The following is a 23289-nucleotide window of genomic DNA, read 5'->3' as shown; positions in this document are numbered from 1 at the left end:
ATATAACAAATAGTTATAATCGTAACGTGAAAAATTATCAATGAAAGTAATAAAGTATTTTTCTCCACCAAAATACGGTGAGTTGAAAGGTCCTCAAATATCAGTATGGACAATTTCCAAAATTTTCCACTTCTTGTGGTGCCTTTCTTTGTATGTTTAGTTTGCTTTCCTTTAATGCAATCCACACATACATTGAAATCAGTAAAATCAGTGTTTGAAAGAATCTCATCTTTTACCATTCTCTTCATCCTCTTTCTAGATATATGACCCATTCTTTTATGCCACAAGAAAGAGGAATCTTCATTACCTCTACTACGTTTAGTTCCAACATCATGATGCAGGGTAAGGAGTGTTTTAGTAAAATTCTTATTAAGATTAAATCTATATAACCCCTTAGATAAACCACCAAAACCAACAAATAAGTCATTTCTTAACAAACGAAAACCCTTATGTTCAAAATACAAAATGTAACCATCATAATCAAGTCTTGACATGGAAATCAAATTTCTAGAGATAGTAGGAACATAAAAAGTATCAAATAGGTCCAAATAGTGACCTAACTCTAAAACCAAATGTAAAGTTCCAACACCAACAACTGGTACTTGAGTCCCATTTCCCAAGACTATAAAATGCTCATTTTCCCTTACATTCTGAATCGAAAGGTATCCCTGCATCGAATTTGAAACATGAATAGTAAAACCAGAGTCAATCCACCATGTATTAGAAGGAACTTGTGTCATATTTGATTCGAAACATACATAAGCTAATAACTTACCTTTCTTTTCAAACCAAGCTCTACGTTTCGGGCAATTTTTCTTTAAATGCTCATAGCCATAACAGAAATAACATTTTGGTCCATTATGTTTCTTCTTGCTAGCCTCATTGCCATAAGAAGGTCCTGCAACCTTCAATGGATTTTTCTTGAAACTCTTTTTTGGTTTCTTTCCTTTGCTTCCAACTCCATGACTCATAACATTAACTAAATATTGTCCTTGTTGCCTAAGTCTTGTCTCTTCTTGAATTAACATACTCACCAATTCATTCACATTCCACTTTTCCTTAATAGTGTTATAGTGAATCTGAAATGACCCATATTGAGTAGGTGAGGAATTCAGAATGAACTGAACAAGGAAACTTTCATCAACATTCATACCCAGAGATTTGAGTCTTGCAGTTAGATTGGTCATTTCAAGGACATGTTCATTCATTCCACGACTACCATCAAATTTCATGGTGGTAAGTTCAACCATTAATCTCCCTCCAAGGGACTTGTCTACTAAACTAAACCGATCTTCCACATCCTTGAAATATTCCTTTGCATTTTCAATTTGAGGAAATGTTGACTTAATATTGTTTACAATACATATTCACATAAACATGATGCTTAATCTGTTTGATCTTTCCCATGACTTATACAAAGCTTGCTGCTCTACACTGCTTGTTTTAATAATAGCAGTCGGTTCGTCAATTCGCAGTGCTAAGTCAAGATCTAGAACACCAAGGTGAAACTGAATCTGTTCCTTCCAGTTAGAGAGATTAGTTCCATTAAAGATTGGAACAAAAGAAGCTAACAAATGAAGCAAAACAGGAACTGACACTACAATAAATTATTACAACATTAATGCCTTGAGAAAAATCACTTTTGTTAGTAATATTGAGTTCAATCTTAATTCTTTGAATTAACTAATGCAATATACTAACATTCAAATTTGATGGTGATTTTCACTTACCTAGGCATAGTTGATAACCCTTTAAAGTTTGATTCACTTGTCACCTTTGGGCATCCATTCCAATCTCACTATCATTATATCAATTATCCTAATTAATTTAATAATTACTTAAAAGTTAGTGCACCTTTGGGTCAATCGTAATAATCAAATAATCATTCCATAATAATTTTTACAAAATCATATTTTAATTCAATATTTATAACTCTTCTCAAGAAGATCATTTTGGTGACAACATGCTAACCATAATATAAACATTGAATGATAAATATCCAAGCAAAACTTTGTCCATGTTCAAAGCAAATAAATAATATCTCAGAATAAGAATTTCATCATGAAAGATATATAAAATCCGGCCCATAACATTTCAGCCCTTGCATGCATAAATACATTTATTAACCCAACATAAGTGAGTCCATACTAAATTCAAACAATAAAGCATGCATAACAAAATATTCCCTGACTAGCGGAATATTCCCTGGTCATTATGACGCCGTTTGCTGAGGTGGCACTGGTGACGTGGCTATGGGGCCTAGTAATGATTGTATTAAATTACACCAGGTAAATTCCTAAGGAAGTGGGGGGTACAATGGACCGCTTAAGTCCCACTTTTCTAAATAAGATTTTCCTTAGATACGTAATTAGCACAATATATTACTACAAAAGTAATGATGATTTCTTAATCATGATATTACAATCCAATAAATTCAGCCACTACATGCTTCCATCAATATTTCATTAAATCCAACAAACAACATGAGAATTTTTCGAAATCAAACGAACAAACATCATGAACGCTAAACATTACACAGTTAACGAAATCAATTTCTATATTAAAGGAAAACCATGATAGTTTCAACCAAAGCTCTGATACCACATGTAAGAAAATTTTTCGTATTTCATTTTCTAAACTAGGATCTTTAACTACTATGATCATCACATGTATTAGCTTCATATAGAAAATAAAAGTTTCAAGAAAACCATACCAGAATCGGCCATAACGTAAACTAATCTTTGAAGAAGACTTGTAGGAATCGTTTGTCTTGCTTAACCCTCTTTCTGTTTCTATTCTTCACTAGGTCATTTGGGAAAACTGATGAGAGAAAGGATTGGTAGCAAGAGGACAATTTCCAACCATATATATATAATCATTATCCCACTCCCCATAAAAGTAGGCATTAATAGGAAAAAACCCTTCCACTTCCCCATTACCTCTCATAGAATTTTAAAAGCCAAAAGTCATCTTAATCCATTAATCCAAAATATCCATTGACCTTTCATTTCATGTGGGTCAGATTTCAACAATGGGCACTTCTTTTGCTAAATGATAATTCAAATTTCAAGAGAAAGAAAATTTACATTCACATATTGAATTCTTACAACAAGAAGTTTTAATTTGTTCAAATTTATCTAGAGGACAAGTTATGACTTGTCATTAATAAGTAAGCTTCAAGTGACAAAGAGAGATGCCAATAGAAGAAAATGAGTTAGATTCCTAAAAAAATTGCTAGTATAAAAAGCTTATTTCATAAAATCAAAGGGTGTGTTTGTCAAGCACCCAATAGAGTTTATTTTGTTATTAGTAGATTATAGAAGAAGTACATGAACTGCCCCAATAGTGTGTAGCTAAACCTTCTTATTATTCATTTGGACATGTGATGTTCTGAACATGAGTTCCATATGACACTAACATGTCGATGTAGCGAACACCGAGGCCACATCACATTCAAATCCCATCCTATCTAGATTGAGGTTTAGGCATAAAAGCACAACATTCAGACCCAAAACTAAACTCAACTACTGAACCAAACCTTAACTCCTAACTTGTTTCCATTGCAACTACAATCACAAACTCCTCTCCTCTGTTGCCCGAAGTGATTAGCCAGCACAAGTTGTCCAGTTAGAGGGAAGCCTGTTTGAGACCGCCCCCATTGAGATCTCTCGCAAGTTCATGTCAAGGGGAAGCATACGATACTCGATGTCTAGTTCTCTGAACATTTCGATCATCTTCTCGATCAGGAGGGTTCTCCTAATCCATCTCTCCCTCATGTTGTGATGTCTCGTCTTGTGTGTAACCCACACTGCCATGTTCACTCTGTTCAGGTCCTCCACCTCCTTCACTACTGCCATGAAATCAGGGTTCCAGTGATCATTCTTGCTCTCTATATACCTGAAAATTTGAAATCCCCCGCACAAGAAAAACAGAAGGAAAAAGGTGAGACTAATCACTTACAGCCAAGAACTGCAAATTGCAGAGGCAGACGATCTGTACATACAATGACATTGCAACAATGTCTAAAGTAAATGATATGTTATAAATTGAAGTTCCATAACCAATTTGAAATTACGACCAAAGTTCACCAAGAATTACCTCAAAGAATAGAACATCAAATGAACTAACAAAATAAAGTACTCCACACTACCTTTCAAAGTTCTATGCAACCAAAGGACCATACAATTCAGTAATGAATATAAAATGAAATGAAGATCTGATGAAAATGGACAGGGAAAGGAGAAAGAAGAAGGAAGATGTATTTTCCACATACGTCTTTATTTTTTCTTTCATCGCATCCATCTTGTGCATTGGAGTTGAAATGTGGATACTGAAATCAACTGCATCTATCTTGTTTGCACTACGATTGAAATTACCGATGGGCTTAGTTGCTAGAACACTATTTGGGTATCTGATCTTTTGGTTATCATACCTCACAAACACAGTGGTTAATATATTCATCTCTTCAACTTCCATCTGAGTTCCAAATAAAAATGAGAAAAGGAATCAAAACATCCCACTAGAAATGCAAGTTTGGATGCAAATGCATAGTGAAAAACATATATAATCCAATGATCTCAAATAGATATTACCTGAACTCCATCTACTTCACAACGATCACCCACATCAAAAGGGTGCATTACAAATAAGAAGATGATTGCTTCAAATATTGCCTTGCAGGTGCTCCCAAAGATGAACACCACCAAAAGAAACTGGGAACTTACGAAGACAAGCAAATGGGGGGTTGCAATCCCCAGGATAAGAAGCCAGATGATTACACTAATTCCAGCTATGATGACATTCAATATACGGTGTAGTTCGTCAACCGACGTTTTTGTGTCCTTGAGGGATAGTGCAAGTGCTTTGCTTTCTATAAGAACATTAACCTAAAAAATAATGGTATTGGCCAATTAGGAAATGCAAAGGAGTGCAAGGCAAGAGAGTACACTCATTTTTGGATTGCTTGGATGAAGAATTTTGGCATATGCATGGAAATTCAATACATGTTTTCAATGTGTTTTTCGCACTCGATTAAATATTGGTACACGTTCTTAATTTGTTTCTTCACAATCCAAAATGATTATAATCAAGTAAGGCATTCATGAAATGATGTTCAAAGCCAATGGCTCAACACTGAATCATCATTCAATTTTTCTCCTTTGATTTTCAGTATTTTCTAAATTGATTCACCCTCTTTAATTAAATTAGTTTCCCCAGTAAAATAAGTAGCCCATATAAGGCCAACAGGGAGCAAAAAAGAAACTTCGATAGTAAGAAAAAGGACAGTGAACCTAAGAATAATTAACTAGCTCAAAAAGGGATAGTGAAAAATGACGATATACTTAACCATCCAATTCCTGAAAGCTTGCTTGCTGATTCCCTTGCCTTCTGTTGCTCCTTTAAAGAGTTGCATGGTCGTCAAAGCTTCATCTTCTTTCATAAAGCACAGGAGATCCTCTTTGTATATGTATTCTTTGCTGACCAAGGTAAACCAATACGATACATAATCAACATAATTATACGATCTACACAATATGTTGTATTCTCAAGACCTACATATTACTAGGATCCTAATAAATTGGGTCCATAATAAAAAAGATGGCTCTCTAACATCTCAAAATGCTTAGCCATAACAAAACAAAAGTTCTAATTTGCTGAATTCCTTGCACATGTCAAATGTGTAGGATCATGTACAACAGCTCTCCATCAAAGTAGGTAACTGAATCTCCTTAAGAAAATAGCACACAAATAATAAGGAACCCATGAGACCCATGAGAGAATTCAGCGAACAATTCTATCAAAGTTAGTTTCTTTTTTTGGCAAGGCAGGGTGGTGTTGGCAACAAAGAACTTACTTGGGATCCTTCTTAGTTACATTGTTGAATATCTTCTCAGTATTCTGTCTTGCGTTGGATTCACATCTGGCCTGAAAAGAACAGTCACCTTCAATTTCTGTTGAATCTAGTATCTGCTCATCCAGAGTAGACAAAGACCCTTGACGAACGATTTTCACCAGCTTCTTCATTTTCCAAGCTGATACATTCTGGCGTGTCAACTTACGCAAATGGTCAATTGTGATACCCTGATCTTGCTTCTTAGGAATCGCCCTCAGAAATTCCTGATGCGTCTTACCCGGATGGCTATTATCCACACCATCACCCCCGTTTTTTGTACCATTCGTTGGAAGAAAAGACTCTCTGAGGTAATCTGGCACAGAGGTAGCCCCAGCATTCTGAAGTGTCTGAACCTCAACCATGACCCCTTCTTGCACTTGCTTGTTTGGAACTTCAACTGATGGAACCCCCTGGAGGGTCCTAATTACTAGTTGATTATCTAGAGACACCTGAATCCGTTCGAAAAAGGTTTCCACATGGAAATATGAAGCAAGGACCTTCACAAAGAAGATTTTTAGAAGCCATAATAAAGAGCAGACCAGGAGACACACAAGAATCTTGGTGACATACGGTAGTATTCGATTATGGGTCTCCTTCTCAACCGTCTTGTAAAAAATACAATACCAAGCAACCAAAACAAGACCCACAAATATGCAATTCTGAACAGCCTTCCTCAACCCATACACGAAATATAAAACCCGTTTCCTTTCATGTGGCAAAGTGTGTTCAATAACTAAAACTGCAATACGAATTACCCAACTGGAGATCAAACTCCCACAGAACAAAAACAGAATCACCACCACCCATTTCCAGAGTTGAAGATCCCACAGAGTGTGCCTCTTCACTGCTGGAATGAAGAGGCTACAAAGTAGAGCTAGTATCATTAGAGCAAGGCTTACCCACTGGAGTAGTGTCGTTGTGCCAAGCTTCATTCTTCGGTAGTCTCTCTGAAGATCTGCATCTAAAAGGTCATCCTCTTCATGGGATTTTCTAAACACTCCTAATTTCACCATTTTCTTTGGCCTCTGGTCTTGCTCCTCCCTGATAAAATCCATCATCCTTGAATTCGTCTTCGTCCTCAACAAGCCTGACCGTCTCCGGAAAGTAGCACTCGATGATGGTGGCTGGTTTCCTTGAACTGAAAAGCCTCTGTTCCGTCGCCCAATGGCTTCTCCATCACTGCAGATCTCACCTCTGGACTCTGAAGTGAATGCATGCTCGGCAACACTGCCACAGCCAGGGAACTGAGCCATGTGATGGTTTCTGCAGAGGAGTTGAGGGTTATCTTCCTGGTTTTATGCTTCATTACAGAACTCGAGTGTTCAGGTATTCGGCATTGATTCCACCATGGGAACCCCATTCCATTCCCAAAAGCATCTGATTCAACCCATTGGGGAATAACAAAATGGCAAATAAAGAACTTGATCTCAAGAAATCTCGATACGGGGATTTCTAAGCAAGCAACCCACGAACTCAAAATACCATAAATTTGTTTTGGAAACTTTTTCCGAGTGGCGAGGGAATTGAACACTAGGAACCCAATGGGACGCACCTGTGACAACTGACAACCACTCACTTCGCAAAGTGCAAGAATTCACCGTTATGTCAAGACCAAAACAGCCTATCAATTTTTTTGGTTCTTTTTTCGGAATTGACTTCCAATTCTCTGTATTCAGGTTCAACGGTTGAAAGGCCACTCCTACCACCCATTTTTGAGCTTGACAGTCCAAATAAAAGTTTTGGTCTAAGAAATACCTTTATTTTTTTATAAAAGAAAAAAATTTCCAAATAATTACAAAATCTGGGTTCCTTCATTTTTGCAGAATAATTTTTATTATTTTTAATCTTCAAATTTTCAAAGAATTATAAAAAATAGCTCCTCCTTTTAATATTATTTTACAATTTATGTGAAAAAGTGACAATCAACTTCTATATTTATGTGATTGACTATTTTAAATAAGAGATTACAATCTTTAATATGCTCACATAATAATTCATTATATGGTTAATCTTTAAGATGTCAATATATTTACCTATATAAAAACATGAATAAGATGATCAGCAACATCTAATTCCTAAAAACTTAGTCTTTTGAATTTTTATAGCTCCATATTTTTTTTCTCTTTTCATTTCATTTACAACAGTTATCATTTTCCAACATTCTTATGCAAATATTGAGAAATTAAAAGTAATGCGATATTTTTATAATTTATTGAAAAGTTAAAAATAAAAACAAAATCATTTTCCAAGGCTGAAGTGACTCCAATTTTTTTTTTTTTTCAAGCTTCCCATATAAATATTAAAAAACTGAAAAGCTAAGGATCATTTAAAAATTATTTTCCACAGCTGAAGAGACTTCAATTCGTCAAATTCTATAACAAAAATATACAGTGAGATGGGAAAATAATAAAGTTTTTTTCTTGCATTTAAAGTTGCATAGTTTGATTTTTATGATCTGCCATAATTAAGAACTTGCCGAAATGAAAACAGCAAAACGACTTGGCAGCGAAAAGGATTTTTCTTTTAAAATATTTACCACAAATTGTCACAAATCCAAGCTCCTCGACTGTGAAGCGCAAGGGACATCAGCGAGGGTACAGATGCTGCAATCTGCATCCACAATCCTTCCAGATATCAACGTTTTTCTACGACTAGAAGTGGACACCAACGTGTCATACTGAAGAAACTGTGGCTCCATAACACAACTACATAATATTATTACATGCTCATAAAGCGCACACAAATTTACATACTTTCTCCCCACAGTTTGGGTGTCGGGGAGGGGAGCTCTACGGGATTCCCACCTCGATCCAAAGTTGAAGTCCAAGAACGTTTTCTTTCATCCCGCTCATTTGTTCTGCCCTTCACCAACATTTCTCAAGTGAGTTCTTCAACACCCTACGTGCTGCAGAAAACAATGAATTTGTTGGGTTCCCGAATTGAAGGTAGTGCAGAGATTGAATTCTTCTGGCCCAGTCAATCAGCTAACATCAGTTGTCAAATTAGAAGGAAGCCCGTTTGAAATCGAACCGGGCATGTGTTTGACATTCACGTCGAGTGGCAACAGGCGGTATTCAATATCGAGCTCTCTGAACACTTCAATAATCTCCTGGACCAGCAGGGCTCTCCTGGTCCATCTCTCCCCCATGTCATGATGGTTCATTCTGTGTGTAAACCACACTGCCATTCTTAGTCTGTTCAATCCTTCCACATCCTTCATGACCACCATTGGATCGGGTAACCAATGATCATTCTTTCTTTCAATACACCTGCCATAGAAGCCAGAAGCCCACAAAATTGGTAATCAGTTACGTACACAACACAACACGTGATTTAAACAAAGACAAAAGAACGGTTTGCAATAAGCAGGTGCCACTTAATGAACTCATTGTGCTTTGGAATGCAAAGCCAGCTACAATATATCCTTCACAACAATCATATCAAACTTTTTCCTTCTTTTGCTGATCACAAGAACCATCTTAAAATAAATCCAAGCTACATTCATGTATATCAGACCCACAATGACCTCCAGAAAAATTATGTCAAGTAGCCAATCAAATGGAGCAGTTTTTCGCAGGCCTAGCGTTTTCACCTTCCAATTCAAACCCAAAATTTACCACCATTGCTGAGAACCCAAATCCAATCATTTCAGAGATAGAAAATATGAAACCAGCTCAGCCCCAACCCCAAAACAGAAATTTACACAGGTAAAAATGGAAAAAAAAAAAAAAAAGACATTTTAACAATAATGGGCACAATTCCAAAGCCCAATTTAGGAGATGCTCAAATCAACTGCATCAAAATGTGAATTTCTTCTGCCAATTACATTTATTATTTTTATTTTGTTCTCAGTAGGCATTTTTCACCATATAATAGTGGGGAACAAGAAATAATCCTTTTGAGTTTAAAATAGTAGGCTAAAAAGGACAAATAGGATAATGAAATAGAAGAAAAAGAATGTGTTTCAATGCCAACCGTTTAATTCTTTCTTTCATGGTAGCAATCTTTTCCATTGGAGTCGCGATGTGTATACAGAAATCAATTGCATCACCCATATCTGGACTACGATAATAATTGCTGATGGGCTTTGTGGCCAAGACACTGTTGGGGTACACAATCTTTTGGTTATCATACCGCAGAAACACAGTAGTTAATATATTCATCTCTTCAACTACCAACTGAGACCCAACAAAACAAAAGGGGCTAAGAAACATTCCTACTGGAAGACAGGCCTACAAACAACTGTACACCAAAATAACACTAAAAAACAACTTCACATCAAGATATTTTACCTGGACTCCTTCCACTTCACAACGATCACCCACATCAAAAGGATGCACTACAAATAAGAAGATGATTGCTTCAAACATGGTCTTGCAGGTATTCCCAAAGATAAACGCCATCAAAAGAATCTGGGAACTAATGACGACAAGGAAATGGATGATTGGAATTCCAATTATTAGAAGCCCAATTATCACGACGATAATAGCTACAAGGATGCTCAGCAAATGATGGAGTTTGTCCACAGCTGTGTTCGTGTCATTGAGAGACAATGCAAGTGCTCTTCTTTCTCTAAATGCATTAACCTTTAAAAAGAAGAAATGTAAAAATAATTTCACACTTGTGAAAGCATAGCATACAAATACAGAATTAGCCCGTAAAATTAAAGCCAACTTGAGGATCAACATATATTCAAGGTTCACTGGATGCAACTTTGTAGAAACAGGGTGCTTCATTTGACTGATCACGAGCCAAAAAAGGAAAGAGAAAAATACAATTACAACCACAGTATACTCTCTTACAAATGCCCCCTCCAACTTCTAGAAGTGAGAATTACATTTTTTTTTTTTTTTCTGTTGCAAAAGACCTTTCTGCTAACAAATTACTGTTAAACCTATGGAATTGGTCACGTGCACAATGCAAGGAATGCATGAGTAATTGACAATTTATTTGCCTAAAATTATTCTTATATGTCAATTAAACAAAGTGATTTGTGTCACTTCTCAAATGAGCTCAAATCTTGGAAGATGTCAATCAATCGCACAATTTAAATTTAAAGAATGGGATTGGCTGTTAAGAACAGTTATGGTTGCAAATTCTACACACACACACACCCCCCTCAGTGAATCCAATTTATTCATTTAAGCCCATTGTGGTTTACTTTTGCCTTCCATCAAATCTACAATTCAAAGAAGCATTTGCCATCCAAAAAAGCACTAATTGATTATTGCGTATGTGACATGAAATCACAATCCATACACATTTATGTACTAGTAAATATTTAACAACCGTTGCACGTGATTGTGTGCAATCTTGAATAATATATATAACTTATAGTCATTTTGGACATTTCAAAAATAAATTAATAATACGTTCATAAATCCAACAATACAACTAAAACAAATAATTGCAAAATAACACTAGAGTACTTAAAATACACAAAATAACCCTAAATTAACTAAAATTCTAAAGCATCTAGATTTACTAATTTGCAACAATTTTTAGATCTTTATATATATATAAGATTGTTAAGAATTGTCCGCAAGCGATCCTCCACTATAACACCCAATGAATTTTTCAAATTAGTGGACATGTCAATGAAATGTCTGCATGTCAGATAAGTATGCAAAGAGTGTCGGTGTTACAAATACGACAAGGATATAAACACAATGCATTTAGAGAACTTTATTGGTTTTTTGTTTTTTGTCTTCTTAACTTGCAGTATAGTAACCTAGTACTAGTTTATATTCATTTTAAATAAATTAATGATAGTTATTTCAATTTGAAATTCATAATATATGTACTTCTAGATCATATAGTATTTTAAAATTTTCAATTTTAAAAGGAAAAAGTTTTGTAGTATAGACAGATGAATCATACAAAAGATTTCTTATCAACGTCAACAAGCTAAATATATTTAATATCGAGTTATTATATATAAAACTACATATGTATATATTAGGGGTATAAGAATAGGTACATGGATATAATGTTTTGAAAGATATGCATAGACATAATTTGTTCTCATAAGATTGACACGTATAAGATGTTTTGATCAAAAGTATTATTTTCTAAAAGAATTAGTGTAATTGTATTTTTATAACAAATACAAATTTAATATTTAAAAGATGCTTGTGTGCTGCATATGAAATTTTCTAAATATGGGAATTAAATTTTAGTATTTTTGTATGCATACGATGAAATTTTTTATAGTAACAATTACCACTTTGTATTGCACTTGCCATAATCATGCTTTTATATAAAGAATATTAAAATGTTGTTTAATTTACATATGAATGCGGTATAATGGGACCTATGAGCAGAATTCAGCAATTTTGATGCACAATTCCTCTATGGAACAAAAGTTAAACATGTATATAAATTGTGACGCATTTACTAACATTTATATACTAACATTTTTTGTAGATAATAATCAATAAATGAGTTTCCTATAAATCCAGATAAACTCAATTTTTTTGTTATATAAAAAATTGCTTCTTAATTTATGATTTTATTCTTAATATTTATCTTTCTAAAGTTGAATTTATTATTTAATGAATTGCATTAAATTTTTATCCAAACTTGATTTAAGTCAATTTTTTTTTTTTTAAGAATGAATTTCAAAAGAATAGCATTTTTGTTTACAAAATGATATAAACTATCTATACTTCTATAGATAACATAGATTTACAATATATCATTTCGAAAAAATTTTCCTTTCTTTGAGTGGAAGATATCAAAAAAGATAGACAGGCTACCTATCATTATGTAGCCCAAACATGATCGGCCCCCAATGGGTGGGACCAAAAAAAAAAACCTTTTTATGCTACTACTTTTAGTGAAAACAATGATAGGGGAGATGGAAAAAAATTTCAAGTTTCTCTTTACTTCTCTTGTTTGGTTAGAACAGAGAAAAGAGAAGAAAAGTTGATTCCCTCTAGTAGGTTTTGAACTCGTTTAGAATTTAATTTTTATTTTTAAAAACTTGGAAGATTCTACGAAAACTTTGTTTACTAAAGTTGCCCAGACTCCAAATAAAACTATTAAGTAGTCAAGTATTATTGCACATGATCAAATCCATCAAGTTTAATGGCTATTTGTTGAAGGGTCTTTTATAACTGAAAAAAACAATAGTTTTGAGGGTTTAAGTGTCACTTTAAACAGTTTATGGAGATATTTGTAACAAGAGGCATACTTAAGGGGTTACAACTGACTTTTCCAAAAAGGAAAAATAATAAAATGATATTAACAATATCAAACTGTGTAGAAACAGGGTGCTTTATTTTGACAAATTATGAACAGAAAAAAAAAAAGACATAACAGGACTAATGATACGCAACTTTGTAGAAACAGGGTGCTAATCATGAGCTGAAGAAAAAATTCATAAACTAGGACTGGTGGGATTGTTCTACCATGGTCACTTTCGGTCTTCAACTCTCCGCAATAATATAATCACTATCTGAGAATAAATGAGCTGTATCCCCACAGCTTAACTTCAGCTTAATTCCATTTTAGAACATGGAAAATTTGAAATTGTGGTCAACAGAATGAAAATAGTAATACAACATGCCACATAAGGAACATGGATGCATAAGGTGACAAAAAAATAATAACGGAAAATGTCTAACATGACTTTATTTTCAGTGATATGTACAAATTTTATTTCATTATTGCAACTCAACAAAACTTTAATCAACCCAACAGACCTGCAGCCATGCTTTCTAATGAGTAAACCACCTCATCTGGAATCAATACATTGAAATGTGTCCATTGAATTAATTTGCTTTTGATCTTTATAAGATTCACGAGCTAAAAAACATCATTTTATTTTATTCCAAAAGGTTTACTAAGCATAATAACTGATGCATTATCATTATTATCAACTAAACTAAGCTAATCAATGCAAACTTGATTCAGTGGGCTTGGTGACCACTAATCATAAATCTCGGAGTGATTTGTCTTAAGATGGCATAAATCAGGAAGCTAGATTTGGTGATGGATGGCCTCATGAAAGCAAGGGTATTCCCACACATAATAAGTTGACTTATTGAGGCATTCCTGCATGTCCCGTTTTTGGGTAGCTAGATTGCAGGTTGACCTCATATTGGTCTATTCTGTTTTCTTTGAGTTGTACCTCTTGGAAGCTCAAGCTTCTTGCTTGTTCCTTCCTTTTCTAATGCATTTAACTTTTCTTTAAAAAAAAAAATTCAATTTAGATCCTTTTCCTGAGGCTACACTGAGTCATTACAAAAGTAGAAGATTCAACCCAGGGCACCATACCATCAGGAATCAAAGAAAAATAATACAAAAAGCTCGTCACCCATTGCACAAGCCTCCTCTACCAGATTGGGAACCAGGTAAGGGCAAGACTTATGCAGCCTCGGAGAGAATGTGATGGAGAACCACCAATGGAGAACTTTAGCTGTTTACATTGTCAATAGCTTTAAAAATTAGTGTTTTTGTTTAGTCTGGAATTTGGAAGCTTTTTGTTGTTTTAGAATTTTAGTTAGTTTAGGGGGATTTTGTGTATTTTAAGTAATTTGCGGGTTTTTCTTCCGCAAAAGGTACAAAAGATTTATTAGCTGAGGAAGAATACTAGTACAACAGGAGGCCCAACGTGACTACTATTTCTCAAAAAATTGTCCTCAATGTAAAAAAATATAATCTGGTTTCATATTTTGTTTTTGTGTTGTATTAGACGTTATCATATTTTAAATTCAGATTACAGAACTGGTTTCCCTCTCTCTAGTGTGGCTCTCACCTCTTATAGGTTGTGTGTTGCTCCCTTACCATTGAGCCAAGGCATGTCCTTCAAGAGAGAAGGATATATATTACATTGTTAGTTTGATAATATATGCATATATCACCTAACCATTACCAACCAAGGATCAACAAACTGATAACTTCATTTACCATCCAATTCCTGAGAGATGCTTTGCTGATTCCATGGCATTTGCTTACTCCGTCAAAAAGATGCATGGTCTTCAAAGCTTCATCTTCTCTCATGAAGTGCATCAGATCCTCAACATAGATGTACCTTTCATAAAGGAAAAAAAAAAAAACTAATCAAGCAAATCTCCACAAGTAAGAAAATTAGCAGAAGTAATTAAAATCAGCATTTAAATGGATGACACTACATTCCACAATATAAATAGAGGTTTCTCCATTTCAGTATAATGATGTTACATTATAGAACCAATAAATAACAGCATGAAAAACAATAACATATTAGAGAACTTTCTATAAATCCATGTCATTTGGAATGCTAAGACTGTGAGGCATAAACACAGAAGAGAACCTCCGAGAAAGTGAGTAAAGAACTAGGAAGTGGGTTGCAATCTACGTTTTTCATCATTGTTCAAATTTGCTTCGGGGACGACCAGAAAAAGTTAAAAAGCTCGCACATCACCAGGACCATGGGGGAATTAAGGGGAGGCTAATGCTCCTTAAGAAGCTTGCAAATCTACAGTTATGCCCTCCATTAAAAAAATTTATGACAACATAATCACAAAAAAAAATTGCAATCAAGCAACACCTGCTTAATAATAAAGCATAAAGTAATGTGTAAACTGATTTGCTAAAGCTTAGTTTCAGGATCTTCTGCAAAGGTCTCAAAACCTTCCAAACAATTACAATAGGGAAGTTCCAAGGAACCTAAAGGGTCAAAGCCACCAAATATTACATATGTTTTCACACATAGAAACCATATAACCCATGTCTTTTGTTGAGATTCATATTATGACACAGAGATAGATGTTCAATTCGGATTTGATTTGAAAGACGAAATTGTGTTAAATGCCTGCAAATCTTCTTCTAATCCATGATTTTCAAAGTCAGAGGTCTCATGGTGTCTTGCGTAGTTCAAAATGAATAGGCAAAGTGCATTTGCCTTGGGGGGGAGGGGGGTGTGTGGAAGGAATCTTGCAGAGTTAGAGGTAATCTTAGATTAGGCATCTTCTATCACTTTGTTTGCTTCGAAATGGAATCTCACTCCAGCACTTCTAAATGTCTAGAAATCACATGTTATGCTGATATCAGATTGTGTTAGTTGCAGTTTCGTACAAAAATGCTCTTGCTCAAAATTACAGATTGTGTTAAAAGTATAGAAATCTTGTACAATGTCATGTGCTAGAAAATTATCCTGTGCCTACTTTTTCTAATTTTAAGGGCGTTGTCAATCCTAAATGAGCACACAAACCCAAGAACACATGCAAAACAGGATCAATCTACACAAAATGGCCAATCTAAATAACCAGGCTACTCATGATCTCATCTCTAGATGCAATGGAGGAAGTAACATGACCAAAAGAGCAAAAAAAGAAAGTTTGGCATTTTTTTTTTTGGACAGAAGTGTTGTATGTGGACCCTGATTTCTAGTATTACATGAGCAGTATTCCAGGTGCAACTTTTGTTTGCGGCTTCGCGAGAGGAAGTTTGGGGGGGGGGGGGGGGGAATGCAACCCCCTCTTAGCAGCGGTCCCGCAAGCCAGTTAGTGGGCAAGGGTCTAGGGGGGCTAAGGGTGAGCATAATTCGATTAAAACTGAATTAACCAAATAAATTCAGTTGGTCCACCCCTTCCCCGGATTCCGCATATGCGGGAGCTTTGTGCACCAGGCTGACTTTTTTTTTTTTTCTTCTTCAGTTCGGTTTTTGGGTTTAGTTAACCGAATAGCATAAATTAATAATAAATAATTATATATATTATATATTATAATATTTTATATATTATATATATATACTAAAATTTTATTTATTTTTATATGCTATATATATTATTTATATTTTATATATATTAAAAATATATTTTTTATATATATTAAAATGTTAAATCGGTTAACCGATTTAACTGAAATTCAGTTTGGTCGGTTTTGAGTTCAATTAAATATGGAATTTCGATCTGTTCGGTTAATGAGATTTTTTAACCGAAATTTTTCGGTTAATTAACTAAACTGAATGAATGTTCACTCCTACAGGGGCAGCGCTATGGGTGTACAAAAATTACCAAAAAACCGAAAACTGGACCAAAATCACAAGCAATTTCGGTTTTTCGGTATTCATTTTCGGCTTCGATTTCGGTTTCAAAATATAACCAAACCGAAAAAATAAAAAAACAATTTAAATTAAATATATATAAATTAATATAATTACTTAATATACATAAATTTGGGACTAGGGTTTCATACTTTCATTTCACAATTCACAGTTTCACACCCACACATTCAACACTGCTCTCTGCCTCTCTCAGACTCTCAGTCTCTCTCCGTCTCTCTACTCTCACTCTCTTAGTCTCAAACACTCGAAGTCGACAGTCAATCGGCTCAGTCCCCTCACGGTTTCTGTTTCACTCTCTCAGTTGTCGCCAGTCGCCTTCTCGCCTCTGCCCTCTGTGTAGGCAACGCAGCTGCGCTGCACTGCTACCGTCGACTGCCGGCTGCCCTACCTTTGCAGCTCTGCCTCCCTCCCCTGTCCTCTCAACTCTCAAGTAGCTAAGGACCTAAGGTACAGTTTGCCTCGGCCCTCGCTGATCCCCTTGCTGATTTTAAATTTTCTCTTTTATTTTGTGGATTTTTTTTCATTGATGCAGCCATTCATCATAACAGGCATTAGTAAAGTTTCCTCAAGCAAATCTTCAAAGGAGAATAATTCCCATGTTTTCTCCATTGTGACATTGCTAGGCTCCTGTAGAGTAATTTTTTTTGGCATTTTTGGCGAGATGTGGCTCTCTGTTTGAGCTATTTTTTATTTTTTTTTTTGGGATTTTGGGGAATTTATTGGGATGATTTGCAGTGGGATTGGAGGTATGCCCAATAATTCTCAACAACCAATTTTAGAAAAATGGTTAAAAACTATAACCGAACCGCCGAATGTTCGGTTCTCCATGGGATAATAAATTTAGTTCGGTTTCGATTTTGATTCGGGAATTTAAAAAACCTCAAGGTTCAGTTCGATTTTCGGTTTAGCCCATAACCGAACCGATTACACCCCTAGGCAACGCTCGCAGAACAAAATATTTTTCTACTATAGAAGGATATTTATGTAAATTTTGTGTTTTATAAAGGTTGCCCTAGATCCTCATATAAAATGTATTATTTTCGTTTTAAAAAAAATAATAATAACTTTTGAATACGAGGAGAGTGAGGAATAGGGGGTTAGGACATTCTACTTGCACTTATTACTGAATGGTGGAATTGGTGACTTGATCTAACTCTGAAAACGAAGGCAAATTGCTGAACCTCGCAAATCTTATGTTTTGTGCATTTTTGTTTTTTTTTTTTTTTTCTCGTTTTCTTTTGTTTCCTAGTTTTGTTGTAGGTTTTCGTAACAACTGGTATCATAACTCTAAGTTTGAGTGGGAGTAATGGCAAATAAATGCATAGGAAGATGGAGAAGTTTGATGGGTCGAACTTTGGGCGGTGGAAGCTGCAGATCAAAGGTTATCTCTATCAAAAAGATTTGTATTTACCATTATCAAGAATGAAACCAGACGACATGAAGGAGGATGAATGAAAAATATTGGATCAGAATGCTCTGGCGCAAATCCGATTGTGTCTAACAAAGAAAGTAGGGTTCAACATCTCCAAGGAGACTACTGCTGCAAGAATAATGGTGACCTTGGCAAAGTTGTATGAAAAAACCCTCTTCCTCTAATTGTGTTTTCCCCTTGAAGAAATTATTCCTTATGAGAATGTTTTAATCTTGTGATGTTTTAGATCATCTTAATGTTTTTAATAACTTGTGGAGTCAATTGGAATCTTTTGCTACTACCTTTGATGATGATATGAAGGCTTTGATTATCTTGTTGAAGGCTTGAAATGACTTGCACGAGGAGTTGTCACCGGCTTTGATTTATCCCAGTTAAATGTGTTCAAAACCTTCTCAATGAACAAAACCTTCTCAAGATAATCAGAGACAGAAATCAGAAGCAGCTATAGTTATCTTAGGAAATGGTCATTGAGAAGGTTTTGAACACATTTAACCAAGATAAATCAAAGCCGGTGACAACTCCTCGTGCAAGTCATTTCAAGCTTTCGAAAGAGTTATGTTCCAAGACAAAACAAGAGAAAGAGTACATGGATAACATACCTTATCCATCAGCTAGTGGTAGTCTTATGTATGCCATGGTGTGTACACGACCGGATATAGCACATGCACTAGGAGTAGTGAGCAGATTCATGAAGAACCTCAGCAAAGAACATTGGCAAGCACTAAAGTGGATTCTCGGGTACTTGAGATGAACATCCAAATATTGTTTATGTTTTGAGGGAGCTAACAATGACGTGCAAGGTTATGTAGACTCAGAAGCGAGTGATAGAGACAATGGGAGGAGTACTACAGGATATGTGTTTACTATAGGAGGGACAGCAGTTAGCTGGTTGTCAAAGCTACAAAAGGTTGTTGCCTTATCTATTATAGAAGCTAAATATGTTCCTAGTACTGAAGCTAGCAAAGAGATTATTTGGCTTCAGAGATTGATGGAGGAGTTGGGTTTTGAACAAGTGGATTGTAGGTTATGGAGCGAGAAGTGCAATTCATCTTCCAAAGAATTTGGCATTTCAGTTAAGAACAAAGCACATTCAGTTGAGGTACCATTTCATACCGTCATTGTTGGAGGATGGTAAACTTATGTTAAAGAAGATTGAGGGCAGCAAGAATCCCGCTGACATGATGATTGTTGTATAAAACTCGAATTTGCACAGTGGAAGTCAAACACAACAATCAGTGAAAGAACAAATACAAAACACAACTACAACAATCAAATGAAAGCAAGAACAACACAAAGGATGACGTGGTTCGGCAATGTCTGCATCCACGGGAGCAATCGGCAAAGAAATATTACTATTTTGTGTCAAAGACACTTCCAATGTTACAGATACATCATAATAGACATATATATAAACACCGCGGAGGCTTTCCCTCCAAGCACCCAACCAACTTAACGTTCACATTTAAAATTCAAAAATTTGCACTAGGTTCCCGAGCAAAACCGTGGACGATTTCAGACAGAATGTAAATTGTCTAAATTCTGGTGCCAAACCGTTGACAAGCTAACCAAACCGTCGACGATTTCCCTGCTACTCCTTAGCATTTGTGATTTTCCACTATGTCTTCTTCCTTGTACATGCATCCCATCAAGTATATGAGCCACATAACACAACAATGATGAAGGTGGTTGATAGGCAAAAGTTAAGCTTTTGCTCTATTGTGATTCGGTTAGGTTGATTTATGGTCGTTTGAGTTATGATGAGTGTCACAGGTTGCAGAGCCTTCAATAGCGGATGTCAATCAATCTCCAAGTAGGAAATTGTTGTATGTGGAGTCTAATTTCTAGTACATAGAGCACAAAGGGGGTGGCCCCCCCCCCCCCCCCCCGGCGGGGGAAGGAGTCTAGGGGGCAGCACCCCTTGGTGGGGACTTGAGGTAGCACCCCTATAACGAAATATTTTTCTGCCAAGAGGGATACTTATGTAATTTTGTATTTTATTAAAGTTGTCCTACATCCTCATATAAAAGTATTATTTTTATTTTTATTTTTTAAATGTTGAATAGGAGGAGAGTGAGGAAAAGGGATTAGGGCATTCTACCTGTACTTATTACTAAACAATGGAATTGATGACCTGATGACTCTGAGGATGTAGGCAAATTGCCGAACCTCATAAATCTTGTGTTCTGTGTATTGTGGTTTTTTCTATTTCTCATTTCTTTTGTTTGCTGGTTTTGTTGCTGGTTTTGGAACAAGAAGTTTAGACAATTAGCACACAAGATTATGTACCCAAAAAAAAAAGACAAAAAGGAAAGCATAGAACTTACCGAGAACCCATCCTAGCGACATTGCAGAATATCTTTCGAGCTACCTTCCTTGCCTGACATTCACTTCTGATCTGCAATGATGACTCATCCCCAATATCAGAATTCAGTATTCGCTCGTCAAGGGTGTAAAGGGCCCCATGCCGAACAATATTCATCAATCGCTTCATATTCCAAGCAGACACATTTCTCTGATTCAGCTTGTACAGGTGATCAATTGTGATCTCCTCATCTTCCTTGTTAGACATAGTTACAGAAAACCTAGGACTCTTCCCAATCTTAGGGCTGTTCTCTATTCTACCACTCCCCACTGCTCTCCCAACATTCTGAGTCTTGTTCATCTCGTCCACAACCCTCTCCACCTCCTCTTGGAGTTCAATCAAAGGAGGCCCTGAGAGCGTCTCGATCACATACTGATTGAACAAAGACTCCTGAATCCGTTCAAAGAAGGTGCTCACATGGAAGGACAAAGCAAGGACCTTAACAAGGAGGGTCTTGACAAGCCATATTGAAGTGCCCACCAAGAGACACACAAGGACTTTGGTCACATAAGGCAAGATCTTACTGTGAGTCTCCTCCTCGACCTTATCATCAAAAATACAGTTCCAGGCAATCAAAACCAGACCCAACCAGAGGCAATCCTGAACAGCCTTCCTCAATCCATACACGAAATACAAAACCCTTTTCCGCAAGAGAAAATTTCGCTCAATGAAGAACACCGCAACGCGAATTCCCCAACCGGAGACCAGACGCCCACAGATTAAGACTAAACCCATTACGCCCCATTTCCAAATGTGAAGATCCCACACCCTCTGCTTCCTCAAAACGGGAACCCAGAGGCTGCATATTGAAGCCAGCGTAATCAAAATTAGACTCGCCCATTGAAGCACATTCAAGGCGCTGAACTTGGCCTTCTTGTACTCTTCGGGAATGTCTTCATCCAACAAATCATCCTCTTCGTCGCCACTGCTAGGGTTTCCCAAACCACCAGATTTCGCCATTTTTCCCGATTTTCGATTTTGCTGTGCAGGCGAGTCCATCAACCTCGACTTCGGCTTGGGGCTGCCCGAAAACCCCAACGACTTTCGCCGGAAGGAAGCGTTCCCGCTACACACCAGAACCTCTCCCTCGCACTCCCCGCGGCCGCGACCACGGCCGCTGGTGGCGGCGGTGGCGGCGGCGGTGGGACTGGGCAAAAGTGGGCTGTTCTCTTCAGCCGGCGACTCTTTGTGCCGGCGCCGGACGTCTTCCGACGAATAATTGCCTTTGAACGAAACCTTGAGCTCCTTCGACGAAGACCGGAGATTACGGGACCCATCGTCGGCGTCTCCGTCTTCGACCTTGAGCGCTACTTCTCTGTGGCCGCACGAATCATCGGCTGATTGCGCCATGGGGTTCTTCCTCTGGGTTGTTTGTGGGGTTCAGAGTTCTTCACCATAAGAGCAGTGCTGTGGGTGTTCAGGAGCAGAGATTCCTCCATTAAAGTACAGGAAAAAAATTTGTGTCGTTTCTGGAAGCGTCGGAGGCTGAACCGCTGAAGCCAGCCCATACCGTGCCAAAAAAGTGAGGGAGTAAAGCTAAAATTGAAAACGCTTTTGGAGCGGAAAAGTGATGGCCACGTCTTTTAACCAAAAACACAAGTAAAAGGGGCCGTTACTTACGATCCAATTCAAAGTTAAAACTATTGGAGAAAACAAAAAAGACAAAAAAATAAAATAAAATCTTAATCCTATGTTTAGGATTTTAAATTTTAAGTATATAGTTGTATTAAATTTCATTTGAATGAATATAAATATAAATTTAAGACTTAAAAGTTACTCTTAAACACAAATATTAAATTTACAATTAATAAAAAAAATTAGTACACTAATTATAATGCTTATAATTATCAAACAATTTTCGTCATTGTGTTAGATATAAATGATGATGAGTAACTTTGTAATGTTAGAAAAAAATCTTACACTCATAAAACAAAATAAATTGTTAAAAATTAATTTTTTATTTTTTAAATTAAAATTATAAACTTATAATTTGAAAAATTCTCTAGAAAACTAAACTTTAGGACTTGAAAAATAGTTTTTATTTTTTATTTCAATTTTTAAAACAAATATAAAAATGTTGGCTAATTTTTCATTTATATAATAATTGTATGAAATAAATAAATAACAATACTTTTTTATTATTTTCTTAAAAAACAATAAATAGTTAAGATAGTATTTGTCTGTGAAAATGCCACCTTATTTTTAAATTTTTTAAATTTATATAAAAAGTTTGTAAAAATATTTTTTTTTCTAAATTATTAACTCTTATTTTAGGTATGTAATTATGGAATTCAGATTTTAAATTTTAATTTATGTAGATTATGTAAAAGTGTTTTTCTAAATCCACATAAAACTAAATCCAAACCTCAAAATCTATGATTGCAAATAATACCCTATATAAATTTTAAAAAATTAGAAAAAAAAAGTTGTTTTTTTTATAATTATTTTGAAATTTAAATAAAAATTAAAAATATTTTACACATCTAAACAAACTCATTGTTTTTTTTCACTCTTTTAATAAAAAATCTTCAAAAATTGAAAATAAATTA

At 35.6% G+C, this 23289-nt stretch overlaps 2 protein-coding genes across 3 annotated transcripts; both read right to left on the bottom strand.

The window, feature by feature from the left end:
* Nucleotides 1–3251: 3251 nt before the first annotated feature.
* LOC131162144 (mechanosensitive ion channel protein 8-like) lies at nt 3252–7454 on the bottom strand. Of its 2 annotated transcripts, XM_058118330.1 has the most exons (5): nt 5855–7454; nt 5348–5477; nt 4593–4886; nt 4274–4476; nt 3252–3897 (listed from the first exon to the last, which is right to left on the bottom strand). In XM_058118330.1, the coding sequence occupies exons 1-5, from the start codon at nt 7144–7146 to the stop codon at nt 3606–3608; spliced, it is 2211 nt and encodes a 736-aa protein (XP_057974313.1). In that variant the 5' UTR covers nt 7147–7454; the 3' UTR covers nt 3252–3605. The 2 variants fall into 2 exon arrangements, with proteins under 2 accessions (XP_057974313.1, XP_057974314.1); XM_058118331.1 differs by lacking the exon at nt 4593–4886.
* A 938-nt stretch (nt 7455–8392) lies between these two features.
* On the bottom strand, nt 8393–22261 carry LOC131162143 (mechanosensitive ion channel protein 6-like). The gene is made up of 5 exons (XM_058118329.1): nt 20703–22261; nt 14807–14930; nt 10186–10479; nt 9869–10071; nt 8393–9162 (listed from the first exon to the last, which is right to left on the bottom strand). The coding sequence occupies exons 1-5, from the start codon at nt 22088–22090 to the stop codon at nt 8874–8876; spliced, it is 2298 nt and encodes a 765-aa protein (XP_057974312.1). The 5' UTR covers nt 22091–22261; the 3' UTR covers nt 8393–8873.
* Between the last annotated feature and the right edge of the window lie 1028 nt (nt 22262–23289).

Source organism: Malania oleifera, chromosome 8 (assembly GCF_029873635.1).
Source record: "Malania oleifera isolate guangnan ecotype guangnan chromosome 8, ASM2987363v1, whole genome shotgun sequence".
NCBI lineage: Eukaryota > Viridiplantae > Streptophyta > Magnoliopsida > Santalales > Ximeniaceae > Malania > Malania oleifera.
The sequence above is the reverse complement of the archived record's forward strand: the minus strand, read 5'-3'. Positions and strand labels throughout refer to the sequence as shown.

Coding starts and splice junctions, on each gene's coding strand:
- LOC131162144 (XM_058118330.1), bottom strand. CDS start 7,146: ATGGCTCAGTTCCCTGGCTGTGGCAGTGTTGCCGAGCATGCATTCACT. Junction 5,478..5,854: donor GTAACTAAGAAGGATCCCAA/GTAAGTTCTTTG, acceptor TACCTTGGTCAG/CAAAGAATACATATACAAAG. Junction 4,887..5,347: donor AAGCTTTCAGGAATTGGATG/GTTAAGTATATC, acceptor ATTATTTTTTAG/GTTAATGTTCTTATAGAAAG.
- LOC131162143 (XM_058118329.1), bottom strand. CDS start 22,090: ATGGCGCAATCAGCCGATGATTCGTGCGGCCACAGAGAAGTAGCGCTC. Junction 14,931..20,702: donor GTCGCTAGGATGGGTTCTCG/GTAAGTTCTATG, acceptor CCTTTATGAAAG/GTACATCTATGTTGAGGATC. Junction 10,480..14,806: donor CATCTCTCAGGAATTGGATG/GTAAATGAAGTT, acceptor TTCTTTTTAAAG/GTTAATGCATTTAGAGAAAG.